At 44.7% G+C, this 23,618-nt stretch overlaps 1 protein-coding gene across 1 annotated transcript; it reads right to left on the bottom strand.

The window, feature by feature from the left end:
* Positions 1-352: 352 nt before the first annotated feature.
* On the bottom strand, positions 353-19,199 carry HABP4 (hyaluronan binding protein 4). Its single transcript, XM_081930717.1, has 8 exons — positions 18,747-19,199; positions 11,237-11,387; positions 8,641-8,802; positions 8,413-8,484; positions 6,838-6,921; positions 4,156-4,324; positions 2,466-2,654; positions 353-670 (listed from the first exon to the last, which is right to left on the bottom strand). Exons 1-8 carry the CDS (start codon positions 19,063-19,065, stop codon positions 614-616), a joined length of 1,203 nt encoding a protein of 400 aa, XP_081786843.1. The 5' UTR covers positions 19,066-19,199; the 3' UTR covers positions 353-613.
* Positions 19,200-23,618: the final 4,419 nt, after the last annotated feature.

Below are 23,618 nucleotides of genomic sequence, written 5' to 3'. Positions count from 1 at the left end.
TTCACTCCCAAGAAACCCCCTCTCCAAACTGGGAATGAAACCGTAAACACTACAGCTTGCAGTTTCTGAGCATTATGGAGTAAGAAGAGTTATCGCTGTGAAAATACCACCTCACGCCCCAACCAATGAGCAGGCTTTTGTTTATTTGCTAACCTCTCAAAATTGTGCAATTGCTTTGCATAGGCGAAGGTACATTTCACTCAGGTCAGAAAAACAGCTGCCAAGTGCCTATGGGGTTTTGCCATCAAGTTTCAAAACAATCCTCTCTTTTCAAACAAAAACAACCCAAAACCACCCAATCTGGTTTAGCTTACATCTGTGACACCGTGGACAAAGAGACACCCCTCTGTACTTGTTTTGACACCATCACCTTGAACCTTTATTTGAAAGCCCTCACGTACGATACCATAAGCCTTCACAAAGCTAATTCCCAAACAGTGGTGCTCAACCTTGCCTCCTAGCCCACAGGATAGGTCTAGGCGCTTAACACAATAGAAGTGCAAAATTCACACACATAAGTCATCTCTCTCTGTAGGCTTGGATGATATTCTTCCACAGCAACATAGAGCTGTTATCGTCACAGCTACTTTTGAGGCGCCATTATTCAGTTCTTTCAAGCTAAAGCAGGGAAATCCTCAGGGTCATCGGGGTTTGGAGCGGTGACGTGCATCTAAAAGGAAGAAGAGCACATCTCAAAACCTTTCTGCTAGTTAGATAAGAACTGGCGGTGTTATCTAGACCCTGAGATGCCCATAAAATTTGACTCTTGTTCATCTCAGTTTCTATTTTGGCACCGCAGCCTTCAAACCCAAGTATTATTTACTGTAAGCCTCTATTAAACAATGGATGGACAGTGTCTGTGTACATTAGGCATATAAGATTTTTCCTGCATGCTCAGCTTTAATGAAAATATTTGTAAAGCCCAAGTTCTTAAATTCTGAAGAGTCTGAAAATTCACAACTACAGCATTTCAATTTGAATTAGAATTAAAAGTGACCACAATTCAACCACAAGAAGTTCAACTGGGCGTCCTTAGGTCAATCACTCTTGGCCTACCTCAACAGCTATGAGAATAAAAGTGTGGGGGGGGGGGAGATCTATGGCCAAACTTTTGCAATGGCAGGATAGAAATAGAATTATTCATTCATTTTATTCTAAATTCTGCCTCCTTTATTGCTCTTTTCCCCACTAACAGTGCATGTCATGGCATCCTCTCAACCAGAACTCCTAATTTCCACCCACACAGGTGAGCCCATCAGGTGGTCGTGGTCCTGAAGCAGCAGTGGGCTCATAAATTTACCGTATTTTTTGCTCTGTAAGACTCACTTTTCCCTCCTAAAAAGTAAGGGGAAATGTGTGTGCGTCTTATGGAGAGAATGCAGGCTGCGCAGCTATCCCAGAAGCCAGAACAGCAAGAGGGATTGCTGCTTTCACTGCGCAGCGATCCCTCTTGCTGCTCTGGCTTCTGAGATTCAGAATATATTTTTTTCTTGTTTTCCTCCTCCAAAAACTAGGTGTGTCTTGTGGTCTGGTGCGTCTTATAGAGCGAAAAATACGGTAGATTTCCTTGCCTCTTGAGTCTAGAGACAGGTCTCAAGTGCTCTATTTTCTCCAAACTACTAGAGAACTCAGATTAATTCCTAACCCATTTTATTCCCGATGCATTGGGTTTTTTTTAAAAAAAAGTTCCTGAGAATTTGACAAATCTATATAATCTAGTTCAAGTGATCTGTCTAAACCAGGGGTCAGCAACCTAAGGCCAATGGGGCACAAGCAGCCCACAGGGGTCGTTTCACCGGCCCACGAGTCGCCCCCAAACCGAGTCATCCACTCGGCAAGTCCCCGCGCGCTGTTCTAAACCAGCACAGCGCAGTGCAGGGACTCGCTTCCGCGGTGCCAGAAATCACACCTGCGCAGATGCCAGAAATCACATCTGCGCAGAGACAGATGTCAGAAATCGTGGACACACACGTAATCTGGCCCACGGAGAGATCTCTGCTGGAGTGAACCGGCCCAGGTGAGGGTAAACCTTGTCAACCCCTAGTCTAAACTGTAGTGAAGTGATCAGTCTGCACTTCCTAGATCTGGGAAGGAGGGCTTAATGTCGCGAATTCCTTGCAGCGCTTTTAGCAGAAACGCTCAAGAGTCCCAGGTTTTTCCCAGTGCAGTCTTTTTAATGTGAGCTATATACAGGTATTTACAAAAACAGTCCATACAGAGTACCTGCTCCTTAAGGCAAACGAATACTCTCCACCACAGCATCACCACACCACAGCACAACCACCACACAACCACAATTACTGTTGAGCAGGCTTTCCTTTTTAAAACAGGTGATAGCCAATCACACTCCTTCTGAGTCACTCTGACCCAGCACTTCACAGAGTATTGCAGCAGCCTGTTGAAGCCTGCAGACTTACTCAGTATCCTGCGAATCCCAACACTTAACACAACACACTAAGAATTACCATCACTTCTGGCCGGTGTCCTCCTCCTGAGTCCTCAACTCTCCGGACACGCCCGCGACCTCCCCGGACTCCTCTAGCTCCACGCCCCGGACGAGGCAGGTTCCCAAAATTAATGTCCAGCTGAGAAGTGATGTCGTTTGCTGCTTTCCGGAAAAAGTGAGCATCGTCCTCAAAATCCTCCTTCAGCACCTGGAACAGAATTTATCTAGATTATAAACACACAACCTGAATTCTTTCCCTCTGAAAAGGAGCACCCACCAGACGCTTCCTAGGAGCTGTGAAAGGGGGACGTGAAAAGGAAACGGTTGCAGCTTTGAAGAAAAGAAAGAAAACCAACCCAAAAATTGATACAATGTTCTCACCACACCTTTTGACCCAGTGGAGACCTATAAGGGGGTTTAGAGCAGGCATAGGGAAACCCGGCCCTCCAGATGTTTTGGGACTACAACTCCCATCATCCCTAGCTAATAGGACCAGTGGTCAGGGATGATGGGAGTTGTAGTCCCAAAACATCTGGAGGGCCAATTCTGCCTATGCCTGCTGTAAGGTATGTGAGAGAAGACAGCTCTTTTATTTAAATTGCCACTAATGAGAAGCTGCTCTCAAAAGTGTACTAATACCGTTAAACATTTTACAGTCGTATCTTGGAAGCCAAATAAAATGGCTCCCAAACTATCAAAACCCGGAAGTGGGTGTTCCGGTTTTCGAACGATTTTCAGAAGCCAAACATCCAGCACAGCTTCCAATTGGCAGCAGGACGCTCCTGCAGCCAATCAGAAGCCGCGCTTGGGTTTTCAAATAGTTCCAGGAATCGAACAGACTCCCAGAACGCATTCTGTTCAAAAACCACGGTATACCACTGTATAACAATATCACACCTTACTAGCACAGCGGTCACAATAATTTATCTCTATGTTACAGAGATGACAACACGCCTATTATCTTGGCATTTTAATAGCCAACTTTTTTGTCCTTTGCAAAAAGGGTAGTCAATGTGCTCCTCCAAAGATGCTACACTGTAAATACTTTTAACCATGGGTTGTACAACACAGAAATGAATGTTGCTAAGTTGTTGATTGTTTATAAAATTAATTAATTATAAAATTAATTATAAAATTAATATTCATTGACAATTCACAGGGGAAGTTGCCTGGGTCTTATAAGCTTAAATCTTGGTGCTTTTGAAAAGAATCTGCCTATCATCTAATCCGCAATGCAGCTATGAAGAATTACAACCATTTTATTTTCAATGACACTGTTATAGTGACTATTGCAAGAAAAGCCCTCATGAAGCTGGGCTAAAGCAACATCTAATATGTAGGAGCTGTGCCTATCATAATTTTTGGCAGTCACACAATACAAATCATAAAGACACCTGGCACTCAAAAAAGCTTCAGAAAACCCCAATATTTCAATTTTGATTTCAAACTGTGGATCACAAAGTCTTCAAAGTAGCAAATGAAACAAATGAAAAAAGCTTGTTTGGTCAATAAGACTGAGCCATCAAGAATGGAAAAATATCTACTGCTAGAAGTTAAAAAAACTTGAGCAATTCGGAAGACATGCAAGATATTCTAATAATGTTTCATCTGTTCAGACTACCTCTAAGTATGTTTCAGCCTAATAAAGCCATTTTTAAAGAACATAGGGTTGAAAGGAATAACCCCCTAAAATCTAAGTTTTTGCTTACATCATCTCTATATTTTGACTTGTGAATCACCACTGCTTTAGAAGGAACAGTGGTTTCAGGCTTCCGGATGTTGAATTCAGGCTTTGGTCGACTTTGCTCCTGAAGATTTTTCCACTCATCCAACGTCATCTCTTGAACTACTTCTTCCACAGGCTCTCCTTCAGCAACTCTAAGGGTTTAAGTAAAAACCATTAGACTCTAGGATGGCAAGAAGGGAAAGGAAGAGTAAAATTGAAGGCACAGAGCGCTGAAAGTGGAGATTCCCTTTCTAAGCAACGATAAGCAGAGCTTGCACCATTGAGAGGAAGCTGCTACAAACTATTGCAGTATGGAATGCTCCTGTTCCAGCCAGCCATTCCCCCTTCCAGGCTACTCCATTCCACCACAAGAGACTGCACTCCATTGAGTATCCAGAGAACTCATAGGGTAACTTAAACAGAGTCCTGAAGATTTTTCTTTTCAACTCCTGCAGACCTTGATGTTCCCCTGAGCATGTCAATACTTCCCTCATGCGTTCAAACTTCTGGAACTCAAAATAGGATTTCCAATACCTTGGTTCTCAAACGCCTTGGTACTCAAACAACTTGGAACCCAAACGCTGCAAACCCGGAAGTAAGTGTTCCATTTTGAGTGTCATGCTTCCGTTTTGAATGTTATGCTAAGGTCTGTTTTTGCTATTTATTTTGCGTTTTCGTTTTTGCAGTTCTTTTGTTTTTGTGACTGTGTGGAAGCCAGTTCAGCTACTGATTGATTGCTTGTGTGACTGCAGTACATTGATTATTGCTTTCATTTTATGGATCAATGGTTTCGCGTTTGATCATAAAATTCATGTTAAACTGCTGTTTTAGGGGTTGTTTTTTAAAAGTCTGGAACAGATTAATCCATCTCTGCGTTACTTTCTATGGGAAAGTGTGCCTTGGTTTTGGAACAGAATTTATTTTATTATTTGTTTGTTTTTATTTATTTATAAAAATCATTTTTTATCCACCTTGGTTTCTACCCACATTTGCCTGTATGTTTGTGTGAGTGTTCACATCCACAAACTTTGACCACACCCACTATTGCTTCTGCCCACTGCTGCCATGAGACCCTCAGAAAGTTGGCCAAAAGAAAAAAATGGCCCTCAGGCCCCAAAAAGGTTAGCCACTCCTGATCTATAGGATTCCACCACTATTGTTAACCTACTATACAAGTCAAAGATACACCTGAACCTTACTTTTTCCATATTGCAACAGCAGCAGGCGCCTATCGTTTCACCAGTTTCTAAAACACTGACATTTGCTGTTCAATATTGCTATAGCGAGTCGAAGATCAAAACCGTTATAAGTACATTAGGTTTACTAGCTGTACGCAAGCACACCCAAGAAACATCTGAGATATCTATCTAACCCACAAACCGCTTTAAGAGCTTGCATGCTCATATATACTTATGTCAAGCATTTGCCACAGGAAAGAGAAACAGATAATAGTTCTTATTCCCTGCAGGGAATTAGCCCGACATATCCTATTGGATGGGTATATTCTGCAGAACAATATACCGTATTTTTTGCCCTATAGGACACACTTTTCCCCCTCCAAAAATGAAGGGGAAATGTGTGTGCGTCCTATGGGGTGAATACAGGCTTTCGCTGAAGCCTGGAGAGCGAGAGGGGTCGGTGCGTACCGACCCCTCTCGCTCTCCAGGCTTCAGGAAGCTCTGCGTAACCCTCGGTTAAGCCGCGCCGGGCTCCGGAGGGTTGCGCAGAGCTGACTGCCCTCCTGGGCTCCGCGCAGCTCTGCGCAACCCTCGGGAGCCCAGCGGGAAGCCGCGCCAGGCTCCCAAAGATTGCGCAGAGCTGCCTGCATTCCAAAGCTTCGGGCGCACTCTTCAGCGCGCCCGGGCTTTGCGCAGCTCTCCGCAAGCCTGGGGAGACTGGCGCGGCTCCCTAGGCTTGCGGATTATTCCCCCCCCAAAAAAAAACTAGGTGCGTCCTATAGGGCGAAAAATACGATATACAGGTATTTGATAGAGTACTTGGATGGAATAGAACATGGATATGTTATGGCTGTGGCAATAATTCAGCTGCTAGTTACACAATGGAAATAGGTAACTGGCAGAGGAGTCTTGTCAAATGTGACACTAAATGCAATCTTCACCAACCAGAGAAGAGTGCCTGGGGCGTATTGATTGATTGATTGATTGATTGATTGATTGATTGATGATGCATCATCTGCCTTAACTGTTTCATGAGAACTCAGTTATCAGAAAAGCTTTAAAACACGAAATTAGGTTTAGCTGCCAAGGAAAGAAATGCAAGTGTTATAAAGTCAGAATTTGCACAAGGAATTATATGCACCAAGGTTTGTCTCTAACTTAAGTCATACTCAAGCAGGTCCATTAGAATTAATAAACCTACATTACTCATATCCATTAATTTCAAGGGGTCCAAAAAGGACTAAGGTCAGCTACAAATGTAACATTGCCAGATACTTATCACATAGCCTGCCGCAAGTTTTTTTTATGAAGTCACCCAGTGTGGGTCACAACTTGGGCAAGCCTGTTGTAGAATGTTGCATTGACACTCTATGCAAGGTACAGTTGCCCAAATTTGATCTGCACCACTTGCATGATGCTAGACAATGGGCCGTGTTCTCCAACAATGACTTAACAACAAGAGCAAGATGTTCAAAACCAGCCCATACTTGGTTGGAGATTCTCCTTCAGGTGCTCCTGGGTTCTCTTCTGTTTCTGCGGTCTCTTCCATAGGAGCACTCTGTTCCAGCTCACTGCAGAAACATTAAGGGCACCAAGTGAACTCGTTGGAAACCAAAAACTATACTCTGCAGGGTACTCATACAGGCTGTTCAGAATAACTACACCTTTCTGAACACCGCCTGGGCCGTGCTCAGAAAGTGGGGGGGGGATGAGTGTTCAGACCCCTGGGCTCTCACTTGCGGGGTGCCTCAGGGTTCTGTCCTCTCCCCCATGCTTTTCAACATCTACATGCAGCCGCTGGGAGAGATCATCAGGAGGTTTGGGCTGGGTGTTCATCAGTATGCGGATGATACCCAGCTCTACCTCTCTTTCAAATAAGAACCAGTGAAGGCGGTGAAGGTCCTGTGTGGGTGTCTGGAGGCGGTTGGAGGGTGGATGGCGGCTAACAGATTGAGGTTGAATCCTGACAAGAAAGAAGTACTGTTTTGGGGGGACAGGAGGCGGGCAGGTGTGGAAGACTCCCTGGTCCTGAATGGGGTAACTGTGCCACTGAAGGACCAGGTGCGCAGCCTGGGAGTCATTTTGGACTCACAGCTGTCCATGGAGGCACAGGTCAAATCTGTGTCCAGGGCAGCTGTTTACCAGCTCCATCTGGTATGCAGGCTGAGACCCTATCTGCCTGCAGACTGCCTTGCCAGAGTGGTGCATGCTCTGGTTATCTCCCGCTTGAACTACTGCAATGCACTCTACGTGGGGCTACCTTTGAAGGTGACCCAGAAACTACAACTAATCCAGAATGTGACAGCTAGACTGGTGACTGGGAGCGGCCGCCGAGACCATATATCACCGGTCTTGAAATACCTACATTGGCTCTGAGTATGTTTCCGAGCACAATTCAAAGTGTTGGTGCTGACCTTTAAAGCCCTAAATGGCCTTGGTCCAGTATACTGAAGGAGCGTCTCCACCTCCATCGTTCTGCCCGGACACTGAGGTCCAGCGCTGAGGGCCTTCTTGGTAGTGGCACCCGCCCTGTGGAATGCCCTCCCATCAGATGTCAAAGAGAAAAATAACTACCAAACTTTTAGAAGACATCTAAAGGCAGCCCTGTTCAGGGAAGCTTTTAATGTTTAATAGGTTATTGTATTTTAGTGTTTTGTTGGAAGCTGCCCAGAGTGGCTAGGGGGACCCAGCCAGATGGGCGGGGTATAAATAATAAATTATTATTATTATATTATTATTACTTAGTGTCTTACTGGAGAGATGGGGGCATGCTCAAACAATATCAGTCTTGGCAACTAGCACATTGCATTGTATGCCAGTAACTTGATGACAGAAATATCACAATACTTTTAGCAGAGATTTTAGGGACGTTAAACAGAATCCAAAAACTCAGCAAACAGACACTAGCATCAAGATTCTGGAATTTTTGCCAGTTTCTTAGATGCAAGATCTGAAAGCTAGGAGGCGGCATTCGTAACTGATAGATTATGACCATACAGCTTGGATATCTATGTTCCAACAAGACTACAATCCAGGATTTAACTACTAAAACACTGTCATACCTCACATCATCCTTAACTGCTCCCCAGTTGCGAGGTCCACTTCCACCCCTTTTGTCTTCTGCTCGGACTCCTCTAGAGACATAAATCGTATTCTTTTTAGTCCCCGTTTTGGGAAATTAAAAATATTTGTATAAAACGGTTGTCCAAAAGGTTGGTTACAGATGAAAATTCACACCCCACCGAAAGTATTACTAAGATGCTGCTAAGGTACTAGACCAGCACACTTACGTTTTGTCGCTCCCACTCTGTCGGTCAAATTCCCGCTTCCCTCTTTGATCAAAGCCGTTGAAAGTCCTGTTCATTCCACCACCTCTTCCTCTGCCTCTCATTCCACCTCTTCCTCCCCCACGACCTCTCATTGGCCTTTCCCGATCAAATCGGTCTATTGGTCTGAAATACAATTCACCTTAGCTTGACCCAACGTATCTTCAATAGGTTAACACCGTTGAGATGCAATAGAAAAGCAAAGCATTACATGAAAGACATTTAATTGCGTTAAAATTATACGCGGCGCAGACTGAAAAAGCGGATAGGGCCTCATAATACAGTCAAACATCAGTTGTCGAACGTAATCAATTCCAGAAGACCGTTCAACTTCTGAAACGTTCAACAACCGAGGCACGGCTTCCAATTGGTTACAAGAGCTTCTTGCATTCTAGTGGAAGCCGCATCTGATGTTCGGGTTCCAAGGAACGTTTGAAAACTGGAGCACTTACTTCCGTGTTTTTGGCGTTCGGGAACCGAAATGTTAAAAAACGGAGCCATTCGAGAACCGAGGTTTGACTGTACTCAAATTCAGGGCCATCTAATGAAATTGGATGATTCAGGACAGACAGTGGCTGCCAACCTGGGTGGCTTTAAAGGGGTATTATTACACAAATCCAAGGAAAAGATGGCCATCATTGGTATGCTTCTGAGTAACAGCTGCTACCACAAAGCAGCGCTGGCCCCAGTTCCTGCTTGCAGGTTTCTCATTGGTTGACCACTGTGAAAACAGGATGTTGGACTACATGGGCCTTTGCCCCAATCCAGCAGGGTTTAACCTTACAGCTCTGATGTTTTCCCCATGGAAATGAAAGGAAGTTTATTGCGGTCCCAGACCAGATTCACATACCATACTAAACAAACATAAATCACAATAGAATTAAGTTTGAATTTACAATCAAATATAACAATAAACAATACAAATATGACAGCCATTAGAAATGTGGTTTAGGTCTTAGTCTCTAAAATATTATCTAGGGTTTGCATCTGAGGCCTTAGTCTTTGTAATAGCACGGCTTGTTCCCTGAGTTTTATGGTAGCCGCACAAAATTTGGCCACCCCTAGCGTGATCTCTGGATCCTTTATCGGGGATTTTAAGCATTGAGGTTCAGACCCACTTGGAATTTTCTGTACATCAGGGGTGATAAAGACCAAGCGTATATCCTCATAAAAACGATATCGTAGCAAGACATGGGAGATGGTTTCCACTTCTATCAGGCCTCAGGGGCAGACTCGCTCCACATATCTGCCCTGCAATAAGGCAGATGGCAGCACGTTGATTTCCCCATGGAAGTTCACAAAACTAAATCAAAGCTGCAACTGCATTCCTTTTGTCCAATGTGGTAATGAGAAGATTTCATATTGCTGCTATTACCTAGAAAACATAAGCAATTGTGAAGATTTCTTCCAAAGGCTACAATCTTAAGATTTGCGTGCAGAAAAGTGGAATTCTGCCTGTGGAGTGCATCTTTTGTGGCTCTTCTACCCTACTGTAATAGGGACGTGGGTGGTGCTGTGGGTTAAACCACAGAGCCTAGGACTTGCTGATCAGAAGGTCAGCGGTTCAAATCCCCATGATGGGGTGAGCTCCCGTTGCTCGGTCCCTGCTCCTGCCAACCTAGCAGTTTGAAAGCACATCGAAGTGCAAGTAGATAAATAGGTACCACTCCAGTGGGAAGGTAAATGGTGTTTCCATGTGCTGCTCTGGTTCGCCAGAAGCGGCATAGTCATGCTGGCCACATGACCCGGAAGCTGTGTGCCTGCTCCCTTGGCCAATAAAGCGAGATGAGCACTGCAACCCCAGAGTCGGTCACAACTGGACCTAATGGTCAGGGGTCCCTTTACCTTTACTTTACCCTACTGTAGTCTGCTCTCAAAAGGTTAAGGAACCCTCTGGAACAGAACATGATGAGGGCATGGAGGTCTGCAGGAATACAAGTAAATTGGGAGGTCTTAATACATGCTGCTGCAAACAAGTCCTTTCTTCTCACACAAGACAACTCTGGTTCTGAGCTGCTATTTGAATTCTTTTCTAATGAGCAGCCAATGGTTCAGAGAGGTTGCAGAACATTTCACTCCCCTCCCACTAGAGTTCAACAATCTGTTAAGATGTGCTTTAAACAGAAAGAAAACCAACCCACAAATCTAGGTGTGGTCCCAATGCCACAAAGTATGATAGAGCAATTCAGAAAGCCAAGAGCTTTCTCTTTGTTTTTTACATACTGCTGTGATAAAACAACCACCTGAATTTATTGTCTTTTCAAGAGAACAATCTGCTCCAGATACGTAAACCAGAGTCACATTTACAAGACAAAGCGAGTCCAGGTCACGTAAGAAATCAATTTAGCTGAAAGCAAGTTCGAAGCAGGAAAAGGAATAATGCAGTCTAGAATCCCAAGACTCAGGCACCAACCAAGAAGAGAATGAAAACAAAGACTTGGCTTTGTGGCTGAACATCTCTAGGAACCATCAGTCACAGGTCTAGCCAACTGGTGGCTTGAAAAATGAACCCGGAAAGTCCTTTCGGTGCCATTTTTGTACCTCCTCCAACAGCGCATACCTTTCTAGTGTTAACTCCGCTTGTCTCTCCATTTCATGAGGACGGTACTCCCTGAAAGAAGGTCTCCACTCAGCTTTATCTTGCTTTACCTCTGTGCCTCGGTTTTCATTCCATCCCTGCTGTTCTCCCCTTTTTGGAGCTCGCTTCTGGCCTGTGGGGTACAGAACAAACATGATTTTATTAGGTAAATGAACTATGAGAATCACACAATGCTACTGGCTGTTAGCTGAGACACCTAGATTCGAATCAGATTTGAAAGCAGTCTTCATCACCCTAGGGCCCTCCTATATCCTGGATCACAAACCCCAGCAGTGCCAGTCAGCATGGAGGCTTGACCCCAACACAATGGGAAGGCAACAGGTTAGTGAAGGCTGTTGCAATGTACAGTAGTTTGAACTGTGTCTGCTAGTTTGTTTTCTACCATCTGTTAACATCTGATACTTAATAAATACTTTACAAAGTAAAATAAATAAAATATGTAGAATATTGATTTGCTTTAATGCATTTTTAGTTTAGTTCTAATTTAAATAATTTTGAATTATTTTAAATAACCATTTTATATTGCTACTACTAATAATTTTGTTTCGTTCTTTTTGTAAACCACATTGAGGTGAGCTTTTTTAAAAAAACTATCAAGCGCCATATAGATTGTATGAAATAAATAAGTGCACTTTTCTAATGCTCAGCTACTTTTATCTTTGTCTTTGTATTTATGCTGCTCACTTGAATTTCTTGATGTACTTTTTATTTGTTTAGAAGTGTAGTTATCTAGATGTCTTCTAGGAGTGGTTCCAATTTAGTCCTACACAGGAGTAAGCCCACTGAAATTGGTTCAGTTCAGTTACTCATAAGTAACTAAATCCACTGTTGTAAATGGGTCCACTCTGAGTATGACTTCTATTTTTATTTTGCAAGCCACCTTGAAAATCTTTGGTCAAAATGCAATATACAAATAATAAACTAAGCTAAACAAAACTTCAAAATGTATAGAAAAAAGTGATTGTTCAGCTTCATTTCACAGCCTGTTGTTAAGTGTTACAATTTTCAATGTACAGCATAAAGCTTGACAGTATGCAACTGATAATAAAAAAAGGAAAATTATTTTCAAGCCCAAATCTGGCTCAAAGGTACCACTGACAGCAAACAGACATTCACAATTTTTGACTGGGCTTCACAAATTCAATACAAGCAACTTAGCAAGAAAGCTCAGCTATCAAAGGAGGCAGGTTTTGTGCAATTTATATGAAAATAACAGAGGAAGCATACCAGTATTCAGAATGGGGGACTCCCAACTAAAATATACAAACTGCAGATATCACAACTAGTGGGGACAACTGTGAAAACCCCTATAAAATTCATACTCCCAGAGATGCATGAAACTATTCCATCAATTCCAACAAGCAATATTAAACGCCTTTTAGGAATTACAAGTCCTATTGGTGTACAGCAAAAATCTTAGCAAGAAGATGAGGAGAGTTTGCAGATTACAAGGAAGATGTGCTAGTGATTATGCGGGAAATAAATCTGTACTTTTAATGGGCAAGCCAAGAATGGTTAAACAGGCCCTAAAGGATCTTCACTAGCTCCCACTATGTTTCTGAGCACAATTCAACATGTCAGGGCTGACCTTTACAGCCCTAAATGGCCTTGGCTTGATATAGCTGAAGGAGCATCTCTACCGCCATCATTCAACCCTGAGGTCCATCTCTGAGAGTCTTTTGGCAGTTCCCTCACTGTCACTGTGAGAAGTGAGGTTACAGGCAACTAGGAAGAGGGCCTTCTCAGTAGTGGCACCCTCCCTGTGGAATGCCCTCCCATCAGATGTCAAAGAGAAAAATAACTACCAAACTTTTAGAAGACATCTGAAGGCAGCCCTCTATCAGAAAGTTTTTAATGTCTGATGTTTTATTATGTTTTTATATGTGCTGGAAGCTGCCCAGTGGCTGATGAAACCCAGCCAGAGGGAAATGGTATAAAGAAAATATAATTATAATTATTATTATTATTATTATTAACAACAACAACAATAGTAACTACTGAATCAGTGCCTTGAGCCAGCTGCTATGAATGATTTCCTATGGATCATGCATCAGAAGTTACAGCATCACCACTCAAACAGTCTCCTTATTTATTTATTTGCTTGGTAGTTAAAGAGTCATAAAACAACTGGAAGGACATAATGAGATACCGTGCTGAAAGAGGCCTGTTCCCAGTGAACTTGGAGCTTTCAATATATGGAAAAAATAATGGGAATGGCTGTTGGGAGACATTACCTCATCTTGGCCTCTCTGCATAATTTGTTAGATCTCTCATCTTCTGTGACTACCTACAAGCCTTCAATGTCAGGAAGAAAAACTTGTTTTTCCGGAGATGTTTCATAAAGGAATCCTGCCATGCTACCAATGACCACAATCCAAGCGGCAGCATGTATAAAGGCTTATTCCACAGTGCCAGCATTTTCTATAACCCAGCAATGAAGACATCTAAAGTGCCATTTCACAGAATCAACAACTGATGACCAAGCAGAGCCAACCTATTTTTTCTAGAATCCAAAAGAACCCATTTTATTTCAATGGCTGGTCAGCTGCAATAGTCCAAAGGATGTCAAGACCCAGTGCCGGCCCTCCCACGAGGCAAGGTGAGGCGACTGCCTCAGGAACCAGGATCCACTGGGACACCAGATCCAAATGTCAATCTTTCTTCCCCCTTGTTCCTGATTTTTTTTTTCCTTGCCCTTTCTTCCCTAGCGAGGAGAGGGGCCATTTTGGGGTCCACCTCAGGCACCAAAATGCCTTGGGCCAGCCCTGCTAAGACCTACAAATTGTCTAAAGAAATTAAGGACATAGCATGTGTATGTTTACTATAAATATGTCCTGGCAAACAATTCATTCAAAGTCTTCAGTATGTATTATACCCACTATAATATTGCATTATATAATCATGCAGGAAGCTGCATTTTAAGCCATAAAGAATAAATGTTTTAATGAACTAAGAGCTCTTTAGCGAGCAAAGGGCTCTTCTACAACCCAAGAGGTTTACTTTTATAATTATATGGTTTCCTATTTGAGTTAGCTGAATCTCATACATATTAAAAGGCTTGTGTACACACACCCTAAGATAATTACACAGAGATACGTTTTAAAGACTGTAATTTTTACAAGTAAAATAAGCCTGTGACTTATGACTACACAGCTGAAATTGAATGTGTAACCAATTCTACAACCCTGAAAAAGGATTGCAGTTTTTATCATTAATTTAAGTTAGCATCTCAACTACTGGCAAAAAAGAAACCTAAGCAGTCCTGAATTTCAAATGTTTACCACCCTCCACACGGAGAACACAAAGCAGCAAAAAACAAGAGGGGGGAAGAAGAAATCAGCAATGATGTCTGGATTAAAGTTGCATGTGACCAGGTAAACTGCATTCACAAAGAAAAGACCCCCCTGAAATTTGCCATTATGTTGAGAGATGATTTGAAGCAAATTTCTCCCAAATCTCTTTCAGACTACTGTTCGGGCTAGGGCCAACAGAGCACATGGTAGTTCACAAAACAAAAACCTAATATTAACCCAGCCATTTCTAAGGAGAGGATTCTATCCCAGTAAACCAGTATAAAAAGTCTTGTTACACTATGAGGTTTTAATATATCCCACGCTTTCCAAATTCTGATGAACACTGCAGCTGGAAGGAAGTGTTGCGCTACCAAAACAGTCCTAGTTGCGTGATTTTCCAAACGTGTATGTAAATGTATTGATAGCAGAAAGAGATAGTTCAGATGCTGTCATCATCTGAAAGGATCAAAACAGCACAGAGCCACTAATTCCCAGGGAGAAAAAACGACCCAGGGAACAGACAAAAAGTTAACAAATTAAATGTGAAAACAAGCTAACAGCTACCAAAGACTAACGCCCATCCTGTTGATATGATGGGAAAAGATATAAGAGAACTTATTAGTAAAGCAGCACTAACAGAGAATGGACAAAGTTCTAAAATGACTAAATCCCAGCTGCTTTTTAGCCAATAACTACTGAAAGGTCTTTTCACCATGTCAACATTTTAAAGGGGGGGGGGGGATGAACATAGTGTGACTTAAGAGGTATCAACCTAGCCTAAAGTGGAATGTGATTTGCATGGAGATCTGCTTTCAAGGTTCATTCCGGTGTGGTGTCATGGTTACTGAGTGTCGGACTAGGACCTAGGAGACCACGGTTTTAATTCCCATTCGGTTGAGAAACTCACTGGATGATCGATCTTGGGCCTCTTGGCCTAACCTACCTCACCAGGCTGTTGTGGGGATAAAATGAGGAAGAGGACCAAGTACCATGTATGTCACCTTCGGGGCTCAGTGGGGGGAGAGGAGGTGTGCTATAAATTCAATCAATCAATTTTCAGTTCAACAGTCTTGTGTAGCAAGTCTCAGAAACATGCTCTTCCAGGGATTCTCAACAGCAGCTGCCAATCAAAGTCAGCTGTGCTAGGCAGTTCCATAGCCAACGTTAGCACTTATATGACGCAATTAGTAATTGGGTCACACATTATGGAAAGGGGAAGAGCAGATCGTAATCCTGCAGATTTTGGACAATGTTACCATTTAGACCAGGCATGTCCAAAGTCCTTTTTGGGGGCCTAATCTGGTCCTCCGGTCAGTTTAATCCAGCCCCTGTGGCAGTTTATTTCCTGGGGTAAAATGCTAAAAAACACCTCAACAACTTCAATCCAAAAAGAAACTCAACAACTTTGGGGTAAAATCCTAAAAAAAGAAGGTCAGCAACTTTGGTCGGCCCCCATGGCCCTTCACTTCATCAAATCTGGCCCTCTTTGAAATGTGGCCCTTCAGGCATCTCTCTGCAGCCCTTTTGGAAACTCTGCAGAACCACATTACCTTATAAGCAACCTATGCAGTTTTTTGTTTTGCCTGGTTAAAAGGTGTCCTTGCAGTCTGATAACACCTATTGCTTGCCTGAAAGCCCTTCACGTGGGGGGGGGGGGATTGTAACTCACTGAACAAATATTAAGAGTTGCATCAGCTGCTCACCAGCAACATACAGACCCCCCCAAAAAAGTTAACTACAAGGAAATGTGATCCTTGGCCTCTAGTTTACACCTAGACAGTTTAGGCATTCAAATCTCTAAAGAGGAGTCTGTATACTTTCCCCTTTGCTCTTCTGTGTGAAAAGTAAATTTAACGGAGAATGAAGGAAGGACACTTGAGACATGATAAAATGTTCTCCATCTGATCTACCCCAGTTGTCCCAGGTTCAGATTTACACAGGGAACAATCAGCACACTACCATAGCCAGCTGCAGCAACTCATGTTATTGTGTGTCAGAAAAACTTTGCTGCTGTGATGAAACAATTGCCGTAGTCCATGGATATCCCATCTCTCTGCATATATGTGTCTGTAGGGAGAGACATGGCATATGAAGATTTTGGGCAGTCCCAAGTACAAATTGGTTAAATTGAAGAGTCAGGATATAGAAAGCGAGAGACTGGGGACAGCCAGCAAAAATATATATTGTGTACATAATTTGATCCAATACATTCAAGAAGTATTCCGAAGCACAAATGAATTTGTCTCACACCCAATTTTACATTTAAGTGACCTGCTAAACCATTCTGCAGTTCTTTATTTTTTTTTACCTTAATCTTTACATCGTGAAATTTTATATTAAGCTGTGTGCAGTAAAAATGCGTATTAGGTTTTACTACACTAGTTATCCCAAGCTGCAATGTTTTCCAAGTGATTGACAAGGCACACATTTTCTTTCTGGATTAAAATTGGAGACAGGCACACAGAAATACATGTATTTTGTTTATCAGCAGTACTTGAGGGAGCACCTACATTTGCTTGCCTGGGTCTTGAGATCTATGGCAAAGGCCCTCTGCATGCTTCCACCAACGGCTACAGCCTTTGTGGCAACGCAGGATAGCATGTTCTGAGGCGACACCTTCCCTGTGAAACTCCTTCCCTACAGGGACACGGCCATCTCCTCATGAATGATTTTCTGATGCCAGCTTAAGACATCCCCTCTGCCCAATCACTTGGAATGGCCAGACTTTTGTGGACAATGACAACACGGGCTACATCAAAGAACCTGATGCATCTTTCATTGGAATAATGCCATTATTCATAAATTGGCAAGTGGGGGTGGAAAACACACCAATGTTTCATGACTCAGCCCTGCTCTGGGAATCGTCAAGTTTTAGCTTAGGTTCTCAGCACAATCCAGGCTTCCTAGTGGCACATGGGTTGGATACAACTGTCCCCACTGACTCATACATGCTCTTGCACAAACTGAGTTGTTCACAAATCACAGAAGCCAACTCCTAGGAGCAGAGGTCTCTTCAGCGCCTCCAATAAAATATGTGAGGGGGTTTGCCCCCCCCCCATGTTGATGGGCATAAATGGCCTCGGTCCAGTATACCTGAAGGAGCATCTCCACTCCCATCATTCTGCCCAGACACTGAGGGCCTTCTAGCAGTTACCTCGCGAGAAGCCAAGTTACAGGGAACCAGGCAGAGGGCCTTCTCAGTAGTGGCACCCGCCCTGTGGAACGCCCTCCCACCAGATGCCAAAGAGAAAAACAACTACCAGGCTTTTAGAAGACATCTGAAGGCAGCCCTGTTTAGGGAAGCTTTTAATGTTCAACGGACTATTGTATTTTAATATTTTGTTGGAAGCTGCCCAGAGTGGCTGGGGAAACCCAGCCAGATGGGCAGGGTATAAATAATAAATTATTATTATTATAGCATTATCATTCAGTTGGTGTGTGTGCACCACCTTGTGATCGATTATCTGCCCCTTCCCCCATTTTTTATTCAAGTTGGCACTCCTGCCACACGTGCAGGCGACAAAAACTTGATTGGAGCCGGTTCCAAAGCCTCCAGCACCCCTAGTTCCGGGCACTGCTGAGCTCAGGGCTTGGGTGATCGGCTTGATCCCCAAGGAATCAAGGAGCCCTGAAGGCAGCCGAGCGAGCCCTTTCTGACAGCTCAAGCGACGGAATTAATCGGGGACAAAACCGGGCGGGGGAAAGCCGCGCTGCCTCTTGGCGCCGGCCAGCCCGAGGAAGGAGAACGGGAAGGCGGAGGCCAGGCGCCGCCGCCACTTTGCGCCCTCATCCCAAGCGCCTGCTCTCCCCGCCCGACGCCACAATGGCCCTGCACGCAGGCGGCGGCCCGGCCCTTCCGCAGCCGGCAGACTCGCCCACGGCCCGCGCAGGGAGGAGTCGGAAGCCGACCACGAGGCGAGCGCGGAAGGCGCGGGCTGGCAGCCGCCTGGGGCGAGAGGAGGGCAGGTGCGCCAGGCGGCGATCGCGGCTACTGCTGCGCGCCCATTAATCCGCCCCCGCCCCGTCCAATGTCAATCCGGATTCTCCTCCCCGCGCCCCGGCCCATTCATTCCAATGGGCTCCCTCGTCCGAAGGGCAGCGCAGCCAGCCCGAGCCTGGGCGCGCTTCCTCGAGGGAAGCCTGGCTTCGCCACCCCCCGCTCCGGGTCCCTTCCCTACCGGGCGCTGCTGAGGGGCTCTCGGGCTGCGGGAAGGAGGCGCCGCCTTTGCGCTCCTTCTGGGATTCCCTTTTGGCGGCGGCGGCGGCGGCGGCGGCTCCTCCCGGGCCGGGCTTCCTCCCGGCCGGGGGGGCGGCGGCGACGGCCGCCTCTTCGCGCTTCTTGCTCTGCTGTTTGCGCCGCTCCGCCTCGCGGAGGATGTCGAAAGGGTCGGACTCGTCGTCGAGCAGCTGGTGGAAGCGGTTGGCGACGGCGCAGCCGAAAGTCTCCTGCATGGCTGTGGCGGCGGCCACGGGGCTGGCCAGCGCGCCCTTCATCATTGCCCTGGCGGCGGCGGCGGCACCGACGGCCGCCCCTTCCCCGAATGCGACAGAAAGAAGCGAGCCCGGCTCAGCGCGGCCCAAGTAACCACGCCATGGCCGCTCGCCCGCCCCGTCCGACTGCACTGCCCAATCGGCGCGCAGGCGTCGGCTCCTTCTCCCCCCCCCCCAGGCGCTGGCCGCCGACCAATCCGCGCCCTCCGTCCCTCATGGCCCTACCCAATAATGCACCTCGACGACGTTCAGAGCCGCCGGCCAATCAGGGAGCTCGGGCCCTCCCCGGCAGGCCAATGAAAAGGCGGGATCCCCCTTCCGCTCGCACAATTTCCCACGCCGCTGGCTTATGACGGAGAGCGTCTGTGGCGTCACGTGCCCGGCTTTGGAAGCAAAAGCAGTGAGGGGCGGGGGTTAATGTCATGGATAGGACTACACTGGGGGGGGGGGGAGATGTCTCAGTAATTAGTAAATGTTAATTACTGTACATGAGCAAATGAACTAGAATGGCCCCACTAGAGTTGATGGGTAAAAATCTATCAGAAATCCTCCATGTGGTTTATGGAATATTTTTCAGTAACTGTAGGTGACAGCTTGGATATTAAAGTGCTAGTGTAGCAAATGATAGGATTATGTTGTTATTTAGTCGTGTCTGACTCTTCGTGACCCCCTGGACCAGAGCATGCCAGGCCCTCCTGTCTTCCACTGCCTCTCGCAGTTTGGTCAGACTCATGTTTGTAGCTTCGAGAACACTGTCCAACCATCTTGTCCTCTGTCGTCCCCTTCTCCTTGTGCCCTCAATCTTTCCCAACATCAGGGTCTTTTCCAGGGAGTCTTCTCTTCTCATGAGGTGGCCAAAGTATTGGAGCCTCAGCTTCAGGATCTGTCCTTCCAGTGAGCACTCAGGGCTGATTTCCTTCAGAATGGATACGTTTGATCTTCTTGCAGAGTCTCCTCCAGCACCAGAATTCAAAAGCGTCAATTCTTCAGCGATCAGCCTTCTTTATGGTCCAGCTCTCACTTCCATACATCACTATTGGGAAAACCAGAGCTTTAACTATACGGACCTTTGTTGGCAAGGTGATGTGTCTGCTTTTTAAGGATTATAACTAAGTTGATTTCCCTGAAGACCGAAGGCCATTGTGAATAGGAAAATACTATAAATACCATTCATACTATAAATACCATTCATTTCTCTTGGTGTTGTCTACGCTGACTGACAGCAGCTCTCTGTGCTGTCATGCTGGAGTCTTTTCTCAGGCCTACTTGTAAATGAAAGAGGGAATGTACCTGGAACCTTTCTCATACAAAACGTGTGCTCTGCTGTTGAGCTACGGCCCATCCCCTCATGCCTGAGTGGGGCTTTGAACTTGGAAGTTCCCAGTCTTAGCGCTTCTATACTGTCTAAGTTAGTATAAACACTTAGTATAACCACTTCAAAGGAAGTCTCTAATGAAAATTTGATGGACTAGAGTTTATCAGTAACTTTTAATCATATTTGTTTAGCCCTGGCTCACGATAATTGCTTCCCATCCATTTCACATGTTAAATTAACATTAAAAAGCTATGAAAAAATATATCACAAATGAATGCCATTGTAAATAGACACTGTGTTTAACTTATATACACTTTTACATTGAATATCACAAACTGTAGCTCTTGCATTTCATAAACACACGGCTTCATGGCTTACGGTTTCCCCCCACTGTGCCTATTTAACTGCCTACTAAGGAAAACCTTTGGTCATTTCATAAGGACTCTGATTTGAAAAAACAGATACCACAATAAATTTGTTAATCTTTACTGTGCCACAAGACTTGTTTTTGCTGCAACAGACTAGGGATTCCTCCAAGGCTTGGTCCCTGAGGTCAACTCAGTATTTCATAGACTCTGGTTTGCTGTAAAACTTGGTATATACCAATACTTGACATTGACATTGGCTATGTGGTGAAGGTGAAATAAAAACTGAGTTCCTAGGTTCAGTTGCAGCTAATGGTAAGTAAGGTCTCTGTTGTAATATATGGAAGGGAGACTATGGCCAGATCTATGCTGATCTGGAAAACGCTATTAAAAAACACTATTTAAAAATATAGCTTCCAGTGCAATTTCCCATTGGCCACAGATCGCTGCTCTTCAGCACTCTCTGGTGTCACACTTTTATAACACATTTTACTGTTATAATTCACCAGTGTAGATTAATCCTACAATCCAGGGTAAAAAATGTGCCTCTCCTCCTTATTGCTCCATATACTTGAACTGCTTCCCAGAACACCTGTGCAACACTATGTTTCTTACTTCCGTCCAGTCGCATTTCGGAACCCGTCTTTTCTATGATGCCTTTTCCTTACTCCTCTAATTCTCATGCCCAACATGTATAAGCCAATATAGGGCTTGTCTCCAACAGAGGCTTTGCATTAGAAGCGCTTCCACTTCTGCACCTGATTGTTGCTGTCCCCACCTACCAGCGCATTTGCTCGTGCTCCCTGAAACCTACTCCTAAATATTGGTAGATATGACACGGAGGATAGCGAATGGAAAAAGGAGGATTGGTAAAAGTGTTGTGTTAGCAGAAGTGCTTCTGCTAGTACAAAGCCCTCATTGGATGCCACACTGTGCAAATAAGTAGGCTAGAGTGCATTTATAAGAAATATGAACTTAACCAACACACTCCATACTATTTATTTGATGCAGAGCATGTTTTGTAACTTGGGGTGAAAGGAATACAATTCCCTTTCAGTCAGGGAGAGGGGAAAATCCGTCCCTAAAGGTGTGGAGGATGACAGCATGTGTGAGGCAATGTATTGTTACCAAGGGTGCATGCAACTAACAATCTCTTCAACAGGGTTGTGTTTCCATTGGGAAATCGAGGCACAGCATAGCAATGTTAAAAACTGAGATATGAAAGCTAGAAGCTAAATGGCACCTTAAACCTAGGTTATGGACAGAACAACGGAATGTCTAGACACACTTTCTTTACAACAAGAATACAAAGCTGAAAATGAACGAACTGCAGCTAAAATCTTATATTCATTTTTCACATAGACTAGTCCTCATCTGAAGACTGCAAAAACAAAGCCATGCTTCCCCTGCCTGCCCCCCTAATATTCTTAAGAGGGTCTCTTCTCCAGTCTTCAGAGAGGGGCTTGGAGTGGGGAGGCAGAAAAATGTCCTCCCTTCATTCCACTCTGCAGTTTTAATTTGAATTCATAAGTGTAGTACTCTCGCTAATGAAATTCCTTGTCTCAAAACATGCCTAGAACAATGGGAGTTTTGAACCCTGCAGCATAGACTAGTGCCTTTAAGAAATACAGTTTATTTTAAAGATATTTACACCTAAAGCCTTCAACAGATGGGACACAGAATATTGCACCCCAAGAGTGTCCCTCATTTGCTCCTCTCATAGCTTCAGTGAGCTTGGGTCCAAAGTAAAAGGCAGTCATGGCCTCCAGTCTCTCGGCGGAACCTCCTCCTCCAGCCAGCAGCGCATGAAATTCTTTCTACTTCCTCCTCCTTGTTCCCAGAACACCTTGCAAAGCGCAACACACACACCCTTCAGTTTCTTCGCTCTCCTTCTTGAGACCTGTTTTCCAAAAAGGGCACATTTTTCCTGTGTGACATCACGCCTCCTGCTATAAGTAACACACAGCTGAGGTGGAAGGACAGCAGCTGGGTGCTTCTTTAACGGCCCGCTACTTAGTTCTTGTTTTCTTAATGCCATCGCTAACAGCAGTCTCCTGAACAGGAGAACTGGTTCGGCCTGTATTGTGAATCTAGTGTCTGGCACTGTTCCTTCATACTCCCAAAATCAGCTAAATTCTACCTCTTTACTGATTTCTAACATTCACTAACTCTAGCAGTTCTGGGTGCCTTTGCACCCTCAAACTCTGGTATCCCAGATCTGTAACAGTATGAATGTTGCCTGTCCAATTAAGTGCTGCCAGATATAGTAATAAATCATAGGCCAGTAATTGTTATAGGTTTGGGGGGTATGCCTGAGCCCCTCTTCCAATTCCTGAATCCAGGATGGTTTCAATTGTTGCAGTAGCCAGGCCAGCCAGGTAATAGCCTGCTAAAGATAGTTTGTTACTGTTAAGGGAACAAAGGGAGTGGCTCTGTGCAAGAGGACAAATGAGGGGTCTCCCCCACTTAGCTGTCAGAGTTGAAAGTTGAGTTATATGAGCTAGAAAATGAACGCAAAAGCTGCCGGCTGGAAAGGCAGAGAGAGAGAGAGCTGTGGCTATGGGAGAAGCTGGGCTTTATTTGGGTATTAATGCTGTGAACCCCTCCACTGTAGGTTCAGATTGTATATACAGGCAATACTCGCTTTGCACAGGGGTTCTGTTCTGGAGCCCGTTCCACCCATTTTCATAACATCTTTATGACATCTTAGGGCTACTGGGCTTAGTGCTGTGCATGTGTGTGTGGTCGCACATCATTCAGACACGCCTAAATCGGCATTGCCTGTACATGTAAATAAAGCATCATAAAGTCACCAGAGGCTCTGCAGTGCCTCAAAAAGAAGCATGAACTCTGGATAAGCGCCTGGAACCTCTGAAATC

This window comes from Podarcis melisellensis (genome assembly GCF_964234715.1).
Source record: "Podarcis melisellensis genome assembly, chromosome: 11".
NCBI classification, from domain to species: domain Eukaryota; kingdom Metazoa; phylum Chordata; class Lepidosauria; order Squamata; family Lacertidae; genus Podarcis; species Podarcis melisellensis.
Note: the sequence above shows the minus strand (reverse complement) of the source record. Positions and strands in the feature narration are given on the sequence as shown.